The sequence below is a fragment of the Leuresthes tenuis genome, unplaced genomic scaffold (assembly GCF_036924035.1).
Source record: "Leuresthes tenuis unplaced genomic scaffold, fLeuTen1.0.hap1 SCAF_14, whole genome shotgun sequence".
In the NCBI taxonomy this organism is placed as follows: Eukaryota; Metazoa; Chordata; class Actinopteri; order Atheriniformes; family Atherinopsidae; genus Leuresthes; species Leuresthes tenuis.
In genome coordinates, this window is record NW_027325368.1 from 2,378,484 (window position 1) to 2,391,668 (window position 13,185).

Consider the following 13,185-nt stretch of genomic DNA (forward strand, 5'->3'; position numbering starts at 1 on the left):
GACTCTGATGCTCCTCCTGTCGCTCTGGAACTGTCAGTCATCTCTATAAAGGGCTTCAGATCTCAATCTCAGTCAATGTTTGGACTCCGCTGCCCAGGGGAAAGTAAAAAGGGCAGAGCAGCGTTTAATCTCCTGAAAACATTCCAGCACGGAGTAATCAGACCAGACAACTGTGGCTTCTTTGCATTCGTCAGTGCAGGGCTGCAGAACGGCTCCCGAGGTGTTGTTGATCGGTTTCACAGCTGCTGACATGAACATATGTGCAAATAACGGAAAATGGTGAATCAGTGGGAGCAACAAAGCACAGCAGGATTTGGATGGGTATTTCCATCGTCCCCTGCTTTGCAACTTCCCAAAATGTCAGGGTGTCACCTTACAGAAACTCTTTATTTTTAGCTGGGAAGGGGGCTTCGTGTGAGAATAGACGCTCCCTCTGAGTTAACGCTTGGCCCACATCCCGATGAGAGCCGAATTCAGGTCCCTTCAGTGTCCTGAAGCCTTTTTAAAGAGGGGGTAGGTGGAGTTTCCCTTCTCTCCTGCCTCCAAACCTGAGTTTGGGTCACAGCAGCTGGGTGTTGCCACTCTCCAGTCTCCCTGCTGGTAACCCCAACGATCTCTGTCCAGGTTCCCAAACTAAACCAGCAACTTTTCTACAGTTTTAGGACCCAAGTCTTAAGAACGCTGCCATGGATCAGCACAAGTATCGCACGGCGGGTGTCCAGGAGAAGCTGGAGATCATCGGGGTGGAGGACGAGGCCGGGAACCCCATCAGCGCCGTGACCATCCTTTCTCTGCTGGAGCGCGTCGCCGGCATCATCGACAACGTCCAGTCCTGCCAGCAGCGCATGGAGGAGCGTCAGCTGGAGCTGGAGAACAACATCAAGACCATCCAGGGGGACGTCCTGAAGCTGGCCAAGGACCACACCGACACCAGCAGCACGGTGGAGAAGCTCCTGCAGAAAACCCGCAAAGTGAGTGCCAACGTCAAGGAGGTCCGGACACGCGTCGAGAAGCAAAACGCTCGAGTGAAGAAGGTCGAAACAACGCAGGACGAGCTGCTCACCCGCAACAAGTTCAGAGTGGTCATCTACCAGGTAAGCAGAGGATCAGACGTGTGACGCTAAGATGTCGGCAGGCTTCTTATTGTTGGCTTTTCACCTTTAAATCTGGTCACTTTAAGTTATTTTTAGTGCTAAAACGATCCAAAGGATTGGTAGATCGTAGTATTTCTACAAATTAGTCCTTCTTCAAGCAAATATTCTATATATTAGTTAGACATTCTGACCTTTAGAGTTCTTTTCAAAGCACAATGACCCCTAGAGGACACATAGTTACACAATAAAGAAACAGAATCTAGTTAAACGGACAAAAGCAAATGGACAAACAAGGATTTCATCATGAAATCCAGTGATTTCCAATTAGGCCATCCAACCAGAGAGGTGGAAAAACTGATATCTGACACAGCAAAGACCATTTTTCCTGAAAATTATTCACTTATTTCTTGTGCCGCCTGTAACTAAAGGTGGCGATCCAACAGCTAAAGAGCCAAACTGCTAAATGTAGTCCAAGTTATGCTCAATAATCAATAAAAGATGCTGAATGATGATTGTTAAAGACGTGACCAAATACTCCCACTGAGGCATCTCTTGACATGGAAAAATAACCTAAAAATGAGAGCATGTTAAGAGAGAGAATACATGTGAGAGAGCTGGAGATGGACAGACTTTATAATAGCTTTAAATTGGACCTTCTGTGGGAGCAGCCGGTCAGATGAACTGATCAAAGACTCCGCTGCTGGCTGTGAGAGTTCAGCTTTGGTCGGATAAGAGGAGCGTCATCTTAGATTTGGACTCCAAGCATGAACACTTTCTGCTAGCCGCGGTCGCCTGATTGATTAGAGTTTAGTTTGGTGATATCAACCGCTGTGGCCGCAATTAGAAATCCTTAGAGCATGTGTCAGAGCAAAAGAATGGGAGCAAGCAGTGGGATATAGATGGAAAACAGTTATTTTCCTAACGTGTTGCTCTCCAATCAGGCAATTCAATGGGTTAAATTGAGGTTTTTATGTCTTTGAAAGGGAAAAAAGTGATATTTTCTTCCATCTGGACAATGTTTGGTTTGTGGTCTTACTCTCAAAGTAATAAAGCCTCCTTTAGATCTCGTCTAACGAAACATTTTACCTCAGAATCTAATAATAAAGTAAAATCTTCATCCCAAATGAATGTGGTTCTTGCATCAGTTTGTGTTAAAAATGACTCAGATTAGCTTTAATCAGCGTGCAAAATCAGTTCAGACACTTTATATCACAGCTGCAGGAGGAGGGCTTTAATTTCTAAAATAATACAACTTTTAGGCTCCTCCCCCTCCCTCCCTCTCTGCTGTGCACTGCCTCCAAAGCCCCTCCCTGCAGAGGCCGGTAACCATAGCTACTGCAGCAGCTGCAAGCACTATTGGACAAACTTCCGGTAACAGATCGTTACCTGGCAACAACTTTTTCAGCAAATATGACCAAAAAAAATCAGATTTCTATTAAAGATACAAAGTTTGAAACTTTCAGGAACAAGAACAAGATGATTTATTTGGGTAAAGATCACCGTTTGGCTTTAAATAATAACTCATCATTAGGGTTATAAGAGCTTTTTCATAACTAGAAAGGCCTCCACAGGGAGACTTGGGTCATAATAAGCCATAATATATCCAGAACCTGAGCAGAAAGGGTCACATGTCACTTTAACCAGCTGATGCAAAAGGTTGAACCGCAAGTTTTAAGTTATTCTGTCGGTGGAGAATCATTCATCAGGTTGTTGTTTCCTCCTCCGTTCCAGATGTTAACTGGATATAATAATACTTGAGGTACATTTACGATAGGATGAATAAATGCTGCCTTTATTAAGCTTGTTTGGTTTATGTAGGGAAATGCAGAGAGAAATCAGAAGCTCTTCAGGTATATGGAGGGATGTGGAGCGTCATCACAGCATTTATATATCACTTATATATCAGTACAAAGCTGCTCTCATTCATGTATTCAGCTGCGTTTTCTGTCACAAAGCCGCTCAAATGAGTTTAATGTCCTGCAGAAGTTCCAGGAAGATGTTTTCTGACACAGGTCACAGCACAAAGATGCTAAAGCACGGAGCTCTCAGGGCAGCATGGTGGGAGATCTGGCTTTGGCCGGCGTTTAAAGCCCCAAAGAGGCACAACTGGCTGCTGAATTTGTTTCTCTCTTGGAGGATAAAAGCAAACGATGGTGTGAAAAGTGTGATTTCTGAGTCTCGTTGATTTAGAATCAGTGCGAACATTGATGGAGGATTAATAAACTCTCAGATTAAGGACTTGAAGCCAACAGAAACTGTGGTTTTGTGGTTGTTTTTCTCAGTTTTTCTCAGACCTCAGCCTGTGGGTTACAGGCTGGAAGTATTTCAGGTTCTCTGGAGTTGTGCCTGAACAGAAAGCCACACCTGATCAGTCCAGATGTTTTCTAATCCCAGTTATGTTTATGTGTCAGTTAGAATATTCTGAATGCAAAGACAGACTCTCAGATATTATTAGACTTGATTTGACTCACCGGGGAACTCCATCACCTCACATTTTAAAGACTTAAAAACTTGCTTTTGTCTCATCATCACTCGTAAAAAAGAAGCTTCTATTGGATTAAAGGTCTTAAGAATTGATAAATTAGGTTCTTTGTTTGAATATGTTTGGATCTAAAGGCGTATTTTAAACATTAACACCAGAAGGACATCTTTAGCTGTTTTATTACTGACGCTTAAAGAAGCCAAAACCTCAAAAATTTGTGTTTTTGTTGAGAAAGCATTTTACGCCGATTCATTAGTTTTTTGCTTACTTCTTTCACAGATGTATTTTCGCTGTAAATATGCAGATTTAATTAGTTTTCTGTTATTTACTGAGTTCTTGCAGAGCTTTCTCGGGCCTGATGGTGCATTTTCTCTCTGTGGTCTCAGTTTTTATGCTAAATAGTCTTTTTTTAGGGTTTATGCTGGTATCTCCAACCTAAAATCAAAGTGGAATAACTGCATTAAACCACTAATAAAAGCTAATTCTGTCTTTGTAATCACAGTTGTGCATCTGCTTGATTTTCCTTTTCAAACTCTGGATGAAAACATTCTCATAAGACTCCTGAAAGCTGCTGAAGTTCACGTGCAAAGACACATTCAGCCGGTACCGGATGCCTCTGTCCTCAATAATGTCCGGATTTCAGAATAGTAACCGGAGCTGTATGTGCAGCGAACAGCTGCTGTGGATCTGTGACAGAGGGACCTATTCTGGGATCACAGCATTCTCCTTCGCTGCCAGCAGGGACGGGCCATAGACTGCTGTCCCCCAGAATCAGGGTCTGAGATGGCAGCTTAACACAGGAATCAATACACCGCGGACCTGCTGCTAAAAGCAGCTAAAACTGTGAAGCACAGCCTCATCAGCTGATTCACGAGGCCGTGTGGGGGCAGCAGACTGAGCTCAAACCACAAACTTTTATTCGTCACGAACAAAAAGCTTCTTACTTCCTCATTCGTGGAAGCGGAGTTGTGTTTGGGCCAGAATTTACTCTATTTTAGCCCAATTTGGGCCCTCCTGAGACACATTTCTGACTCTGCATCTTCCACTGCTTCTATCTGCTGTGTGAAAAAAGAAAGTTTCAGTCAGAAAACTCTGAGCTCTGAGTGGACACCATGGTGGTCGGTTCCATCTGCAGCAATCTGGGGAAAAACTCTCACCGCGATAGGATAAATAACTGCTTTCGTCATTAAGCTTGTTTGGTTATCTAAGACAATGCACATTAATAATCACTGATATCCCTGAATTTGTGTGTTTCTCTACTCAAACCTAAAATATCGAGCAACAACCTGCAGAAATCCAATCCAAACTGGCTGTTTTCTCCATAATATTACATTAAATTAATAAAACAACAAATAAGAGTATTTACATTTTCAGAAAAAAGAAGATTTTTACACAACTTTTGCCCCTAACAGGAACATTTAAGTGGGAAGTAACATTATCTTTGCATTAATCCTTTTGAAAGTGACCATTTCAGGTTCAATCCCACTTTGCTAACGGTGTTTATGGGCATCATGTGTCTTTTTGGCACCACTTCGGTGTTGCTAAGCTCCACATCCATCTTCTTTTGGTCCCCGCTGCACAATGGAAAGAACACACAAACCTGCAGGTGTCACTCCCTAAACTGAGACTGAACTTTTCATAAATGGAGTAGAAAAAGAACAATTCCTCACATCCATACGTTCACTTACTTAAAACCACAGAGACTTTCTTAACTTTATAAGAAATAATGAACACACATACCGCTAATAGCGCTAGCTAAATTAGGCTCTAGATCAGGGATGTCCACATCCGGTCCTGGAGGGCCGCTGTCCTGCAGGTTTTAGATGTTTCCCTGCTTCAACGCACCTGATTCAGATCGATGCATCATTAGCAGGTTTGTGCAGAACGTAACAACCTTTTGAAGAGCTCCATTTCATCTGAATCAGGTGAGCTGAAGCAGGGAAACATCTAAAACCTGCAGGACAGCTCTAGATGGTCACTCTGAGGAATTTACCTGCTGTTAAATCACTCGTTTGCATGAGAAACTTCCTCCATTGTGGACGTTATTGTTCACATACTTTGCCTGCTGCTGGAGGATTCCACCAGATGAAAACCTGCCTTCTGCACCATCTTCGTCACATATATTTCCAAGATGGTACTGATCTCCTACAGTACTTGAGGACCTTCTCTACAAGCTTGCCTTAAAAACTTCCCGCCGTTTTTACAGCTGCCAACAGCCCAACCCCACATCTGGTCACATGACCGACGGTCACCACACACTGCAGCTAGCTGCATTAATTTCTGTAATCAAGCAGAAACAATGAAACAAACAAATGCAGGAACTGCGAGGCTCAGTGCACCTGTAAGCAGGTAGAGCGAGAAGTGAGGCGGCGGACAGACGTTAAAGTGTCCTCGTTAAGTCTAAGGAGATAAAAACGGTCATGGCTGCCCCCCGTATCCTGCATTGGTTTAGCCCAGGGGTCGGGAACCTATGGCTCGTCAGCCAGGTGTGGCTCTTTTGATGATTGCATCACAGATAAAACTAAATATTCTCACTTGTTTTAATCCATCCATCGATTTTTCATGTCCTGTTCAGGGCTGCAGGAGCAACTGTCCATTATTTTAATTGGATGATACTGGACTACGTTGGCAGCGTAAAACAGGTAAACGCCCCCTTTTGAATCAGTCTGCTCGGTCATTAGCTCAAAGCTAACCCTTCGACGAAGAAGATGGCGAAAAGAAAAAAAGAGGACGAGTATCGTACATTTCAGGCCGAATGGACTGAAGAATTCGCCTTTGTGGAGAGAGCAAATTCTGCGGTGTGTCTAATTTGCAAAGACAAAATTACATCGATGAAACGGTCGAATGTAAAGCGGCACTTCGACACGCGCCATGCTACCTTTGCATCAAAATACCCGGCAGGAGACAGCAGAAAGAAAGCGTGCCAAGAGCTACTGAGCAGGGTACAAGCTAGAGCTACTGAGCAGGGTACAAGCTAGAGCTACTGAGCAGGGTACAAGCTAGAGCTACTGAGCAGGGTACAAGCTAAAGCTACTGAGCAGGGTACAAGCTAGAGCTACTGAGCAGGGTACAAGCCAGAGCTACTGAGCAGGGTACAAGCTAGAGCTACTGAGCAGGGTACAAGCCAGAGCTACTGAGCAGGGTACAAGCTAGAGCTACTGAGCAGGGAACAAGCTAGAGCTACTGAGCAGGGTACAAGCTAGAGCTACTGAGCAGGGTACAAGCCAGAGCTACAGAGCAGGGTACAAGCTAGAGCTACAGAGCAGGGTACAAGCTAGAGCTACTGAGCAGGGTACAAGCTAGAGCTACTGAGCAGGGTACAAGCTAGAGCTACTGAGCAGGGTACAAGCTAGAGCTACAGAGCAGGGTACAAGCTAGAGCTACTGAGCAGGGTACAAGCTAGAGCTACTGAGCAGGGTACAAGCTAGAGCTACAGAGCAGGGTACAAGCTAGAGCTACTGAGCAGGGTACAAGCTAGAGCTACTGAGCAGGGTACAAGCTAGAGCTACAGAGCAGGGTACAAGCTAGAGCTACTGAGCAGGGTACAAGCTAGAGCTACTGAGCAGGGTACAAGCAGCCAGCAGCAACCCGGCAAGGTGACTATAATTCTGCTAGCTTTGCTGGATCTTTAGCAATAGTGAGGAACGGAAAACCATTCACAGATGGCGAGTATGCTAATAAATAATATGCTAATATATGCTAATATAATATGCTAATAAATTCAGAGGCTTATTATACTGACATTTAGTCGAATTCACTTTTAAAATATATTATATGGCTCTCATTGAAAAAAATTTTCAAAATGTTTTGCTTTCATGGCTCTCTTAGTCAAAAAGGTTCCCGACCCCTGGTTTAGCCCATCCTCAGAAAACAACAATATGCAGGTGATGATAGAAGCTGTGAAGCTTATTCTTGAGGTTTCAACACTTTTTAGCGTCAGTTTCCCGCGTCATGCTAGGTTTAGGGACCTCACATACTCAACTCAATGCTAACCTCTTCTATTCGCCCCACCTTTGCCTGTATCAGAGTACTTCTGCCTGTAGATCAGTCTGAGGGACCCGGGGGGCCTCTTTGTGGAAGAAGTTTCCCCCAAAGACAAGTATGTGAGCAGTGGGGCTGATATTAACCAATCAAATAGTCTCTTCTGCAGCCAAGAAAGAGCAGTTTCCTTTAGATACACCTGACCATCCTCTGCCTAAAGGAGATTATTCTGCCGATAGCTGTGATAACAGGATGTTAATCTACCACCAAACAGGACTCTACTGATGCCTTTCTCTTTGATTTTAACACAGCATTAAGAAGACTCGTTTTTTGTCCTTTATGTTGAATGAAAAGGAAAAAATTGGCACGTTTTTAATCTATTAAATCTGAGGAACCCCTGAAATGAAGAGTTGACCAAAGACTGATCTGCTAACACCTTTATTCGCCTCTTAAGGAACCAGAGAAAAACTCTTGAGCCTGTAAGTTATCGCCTTGGATGTTTTTCTTTAAATTGTTCTCTTCTTAAAAACTAGAAAAGGTGAAATATAAGTTGATTCAGGGCAGTTTTATTCATTTAAAAGTAAATGTGCTCCAGTCAGTGTCTGTTGGGTCTATTTTAAGGCTGAGTTTCCACTTCATTTCTCACCTTTGACTGAGCCAACAGTTTCCTTTCTTTGTGCTGAGCTATCTGTGCCATCTGTTCCGCACGCAGGGGTGAAACCCAATCATTAATAAACGCTCTGTCTGTTCGGACACCCCCCGGTGCTTCTGGGTCCGGGTCCGGCTCGGTGTGGTCCCGCGCGGCCCTGCCTGCGGCGGACACGCTCGCAGTGTCGCGTTTCCTCATGACTGATGCGCTGTCGGTTATTCTGAGGCCTCCGCTCGTCTCCTAATATAGAGCTTCAGCTGCGGCCGGGAAGCAGCGCGCGCTTTGTTGGAGACACGTGTCGCCGGCGGCTGAATGATGACGGTGGGCAGTAATAAGAAAAAGATAAATGGCTGCCACTCTGCGCCCAGGGCCGCTCCGCCTGGGCCTTTGTTCTGGACATCTGGGGACGGTGTGTAATTTCAGTTTGTGGTGTTTCTGCTGTGAGGAGCAGCGGCCAAACGCAAAGGTCCGCGAGGACCCCGCGTGTCGCGCAAAGCATTTCACAGACCTGTTCCTGTCGGTGCCGGCAGGCGTTTCCATGGAAGTAAAAGTGAGATCAGTGGAGCAGCTCAAAGCGTTCAGCTGGTGCTCCTTCACTGATCTGCAGCCAACATCATGCTGTTATCAATAATTAACGCACATGTTGCATTTAAAGTGCTTCTCATAACTCTGCTCCTGTTTTCTCTCTGTGGTCATTTTTAATCAGCTTTTGGTCTCCTTTTAATTGTTTTGTGTCTCTGGAGTGACTTTTTTTCTCTTTTTAAGCTTCTGTTTTGTTATTTAGCAGAATTTTGGGTATAATGGGTCCATTTTTATTCATTTGTTTGTCTTTGCAGTGACTCTTGTTTCTTCATCGTGTTTTTGGATAATTTTTAATGGTTATGTTTCTGTTTTTGTGCGTTTTTGTTTGTTTTGTGTCTCTGGAGTGACTTTTTTTTCTCTTTTGTTTGGTTATTTTGCAGAATTTTTGTTTTGTGTCTCTCGGCTGATTAGTTTGTCTCTTATGGTCATTATGTTGCTTTATTCTTTGTTTGTTTGTCTCTTGAGTATTTCTGTTAGTTCATATCTCTGATTATTTTTGCCTCGGTGGTCATTTTGCAGCCTGTTCTTTAGTTATTGTTGGAGCTGGTTTGTCTCTTTGCTTTGATTCTTTGCATCTGTTTGTTGTGAGAGTAAAAGTCTTTGTATTTATTTATTCTTTTTCTTGTTATTTTGATTCACGTTAGCTATTTTAGGCCATTATTTAATCTTTTACAGAGTATAAAGAGTTTTTTATTGAAAGTGATTCAGTGATTAATTGATCAAACATGAACATAAATCAGAATCTGAGGCAGAAACAGAGTTTTTCTCAGTTCTCAGCAGCTTTAAAGTGAATATCTGGTCTGAGCTCCTTTATTCTCCAACACAGCCTGAACCCTCTGAGACCAGCTTTCTGTCATTTCTTTAAGGAGTCTTCAGGAATAGTTCTCCAGGCTTCTTGAAGGACATCCCAAAGCTCTTCTTTGGATGTGGGCTGCCTTTTGTTCCGTTCTCTGTCAGATGATCCCACACTGCTTCAATAATGTTGAGGTCCGGGCTCTGGGGAGGATTCATCCCTCCATAAGACCTGTTGCCACTGATTTTCAGTCCACTTCTTGTGTCATTTGGCACAGCTCAGCCTTTTCTCCCTGTTTCCCTTCCTTAAGAACGGCTTCTTGACAGCCACCCTTCCATGGAGACCATTTCTGATGAGGCTTGGGCCAACAGTAGATGGATCAGCTGAAGGTCCAGATGCATCTCTCAGGTCCTGTCAGGTCACAGCTGGATTTTTTCCTCTTTCTTAAGGACATCACTTTCAGATCCTGTTCATCTGCTGGAGATAGTTTTTTAGGCCTGACACTTCTTCTTTTGTCCTCCACTTGTCCAGTTTCCTCAAATGTTTTAAGGACACACTGCACACCATGCTGAGATATGCCAAGTTTTCAGCTAATAGCTCTTTGGGAATCACCTTGTTGCTGCAGAAATCCTATTTTCTGTCTGTCAAACTGTGTTTTCTTTGCTGTTTTTCATAGATGCAGCTAAAGAAATGGGAACAAATGATGTGTCTTTGTGACAAAGTGCCTAAATATCCAGTTTAAAATGGCTTCTTTGCTAAGTTGTCTGTTCTGTGTCGACACAACACTGGTTCATCCCTTGAGTTAGGAGCCTTTTTTCTGCCTGAATGCTTCATAGCTCAGAGTTAAGTGGCTGAACAAAGAAAAAACACTGAAAATGCTCAGGAACAAGGACTGAAAATGAGTGAAAAAGCAGAAAATGTCCAAAGACGAGCTTCACAGAACCACCAGATTACAGGAAAGTTTTGCTGCTTGGGAGGAAACTATAAAGAAAAGTGTATCAGGAGTTCATGTTTTCCTTTACCCTTTTTTAGTGTCTTTGTGCACATTTTGTTTCAATGTAAAGCCATTTTTCAGTAATGTTCTATATCTTTGCACATTTCAGCTCTTTTGGATAATTTTCTTCCTCTAAAACAAGCTTTTTTGGCTCCTCGCAGTAATCTTTCTGTGATTCGATCGACTTAGTGGCCTTTGTGTCAGTCTCACTCCTCCCTTCACCGCAGTTTAAGTTATTAATACAAGCTCTGACCCACATTCCCTGCCGGTGTAATTATTGTGTCATTCGTCGCGTCTTAAAGCGCTCCGACAACACCTCCGTGATTAATGAGTGAGATCATTGCAGGTGGCCACAGCTTAAGTACGATTAATTGGCTTTCATATCCAAAGTCACCTGTAGGGCGCAGCAGGTGGAGCGGCCCAGTTGGTGTCTGTCATCAAAAACATGTCCTGCGTGAATCGTAAAGTTTGGTTTCATTTGTTCTTCGGATTAAATGATTATCGGATGAAAAATGCTGAAAATGTACCTTCTGGGGTGAGTGTTCGCCTTTCTGTGGGTTTATAAGCACCTGAGAGTCTGGGTTCCAGCTTCCTGTCTCAGTGAGCTTCAGTTTCTCCTCTTCGGTAAAAATAGAAAAACTTGATCTCATGCCTGTTTTCAGAGCTGCAGGTCGGATCTGACGGAGCATCTCAGAGGAGTATCGTGTTTTCTCTCTGAGTCTAATGAGTGGCGCAGGAATGCATCTGGAATGCGGAGCGGAGAGGAGACGGATGGAGATCCGTGTCGCGCTCAGACAGACGAGCCGTTCTGGGACAAAATGACGCGCTGCGCGGCGCAGAAAACCTGATATGTCAGAGCTTTAAAGAGCGGGAACGCTTTGGGGTGATAATCGTGTCTTCGGGACATGAATATAGTTTAATTTCTGTGCAGAAGGTCCGAAATGACGTCATTTTGGCAGCTGAGTTTGGTTCAGATTTGGCAGAATTTAGCTCAGTCTCATGTAAAATGAACATCTGTCCACAGTCAGTGTTGGTGAGATAATACCCAGAATCCTTTTCTGCTTTAATAGATATTAAACCAGTTATTCATAACTTATCAACTCAGTGGCATTCGGATCATTTGCAGCTGAGAGCGAAGTAGAAAAGTTCGTTGAAAAGTATTGAACCAGAGATCTTTTGCATAAAGGGGCAGCAGGTGGGGAACTGGATATTTATGTCTTAAACAACGCAGTTGTCCAATATTAATATAATATTTGAGCCCAACACAAACCAGCTGGAGATGCAACAAGGAATCTTCCGTTTTCTCACAAAACAAAAGCCCTGCGTGCTCCATTTAACCCCAAAACTACCCCAACTGGCCCAAAGCAGAATGAGGACAGAACCAGGCTGAAAACCAAGTGGAATCTGCAGCGAACAAGGAAACTCGGTAGATTAAATAGTGATGGAGCATAATTACGCATGATTAATGCAGGGAGGGCGAAAAGAGGAGCAACAGGAAGCTGACTTCCAAAATAAAACGGTAAACTAAGCAAAGCCCCGAACAGAACGACCTAAAAACTAAACGGAACACAAACAGAATGCAAACTATTAACAGAAAACGGACTAAAACTGTATGGATTCAGTTCAATTCAGCTTTATCTGTAAAGCGCCAAATCCCAACAAAGTCATCTCAAAGCACTTCAGAGATACAGCAGTTCAATTATAATTAAATTACAAATGAGTTTATTGAGTTTAGAGACGAAACACCGAATCCTGGTGAAACTCAGAGTAAAGTTAGCAGGAAAGTAGCTCAAAGCAGATGTGAAATCAGAGTTTTCTTTCCATAAAGTCTGTGAATAAAGAATGTGAAATATTACACATGCACTTAAATGTATCTTTGTCTTTATTGTTGAAGGGAGACACGGAGATCCCATCCGTGGCCGTCACCAAGTCGCCCAAAGGACCTGGCCTGGAGGGTCTGGACATCGAGCCGGACGCCTACGATGTCCCGGCTGACCTCTCCTCCGATGAGGAGTACCTCAGCGTGGAGGAGGCCGACCCCTCGCGAGCTGCTCGCATCAAGAAGTCCATGGTGAAGAGCACAGAGACCCTGAAGGCCGCCTTCTCCAAAGAGAACATGAGCAAAACCAAAGGCAACCTGGGCACCAAGTTCCACAACCTGGGCGAGAAGGTGATCCCGCCGGAGCGCAGGGAAAGGATGCACCAGGCCGGCGAGCGGCTCAAGCAGTCCGGCGAGAGGCTGAAGGAGAACATCGCCAAGAAGGCTCCGACCAAAGAGACCTTTCGCATCAAGCTGAAGAAGGAGAGGGCGGTGGCCGAGGGCCAGGAGGGCGCCGAGGCCGAGGCCGAAGCCGGCACCGAGGCGAAGGTGGAGGAGCCGACAGGCGGGGTCACCTACACAGAGGTCGCCTTGGAAACCAAGAGGGAGGGGCCAGTGGAGGAGGCTGGCGCTACCCGGGTAACAGAGGAGGAAGGCAGGAAGTAGGCGGGAAGCTGGCAGGAAGACTCTGGGAAAAGAAGGGCTACGATTCGTCGACTTACATGATGGACATTTTATTTGACTGAAAAATGTAAAATAAATGGAAGAAGTAGGTTCTGAATTTTAAACAA

General features: G+C 44.2%; 1 protein-coding gene across 1 annotated transcript; it reads left to right on the plus strand.

Annotated features, from left to right (window-relative positions):
- Window positions 1-664: 664 nt before the first annotated feature.
- cavin4a (caveolae associated protein 4a) lies at window positions 665-13,185 on the plus strand. The gene is made up of 2 exons (XM_072363443.1): window positions 665-1,094; window positions 12,470-13,185. Exons 1-2 carry the CDS (start codon window positions 687-689, stop codon window positions 13,058-13,060), a joined length of 999 nt encoding a protein of 332 aa, XP_072219544.1. The 5' UTR covers window positions 665-686; the 3' UTR covers window positions 13,061-13,185.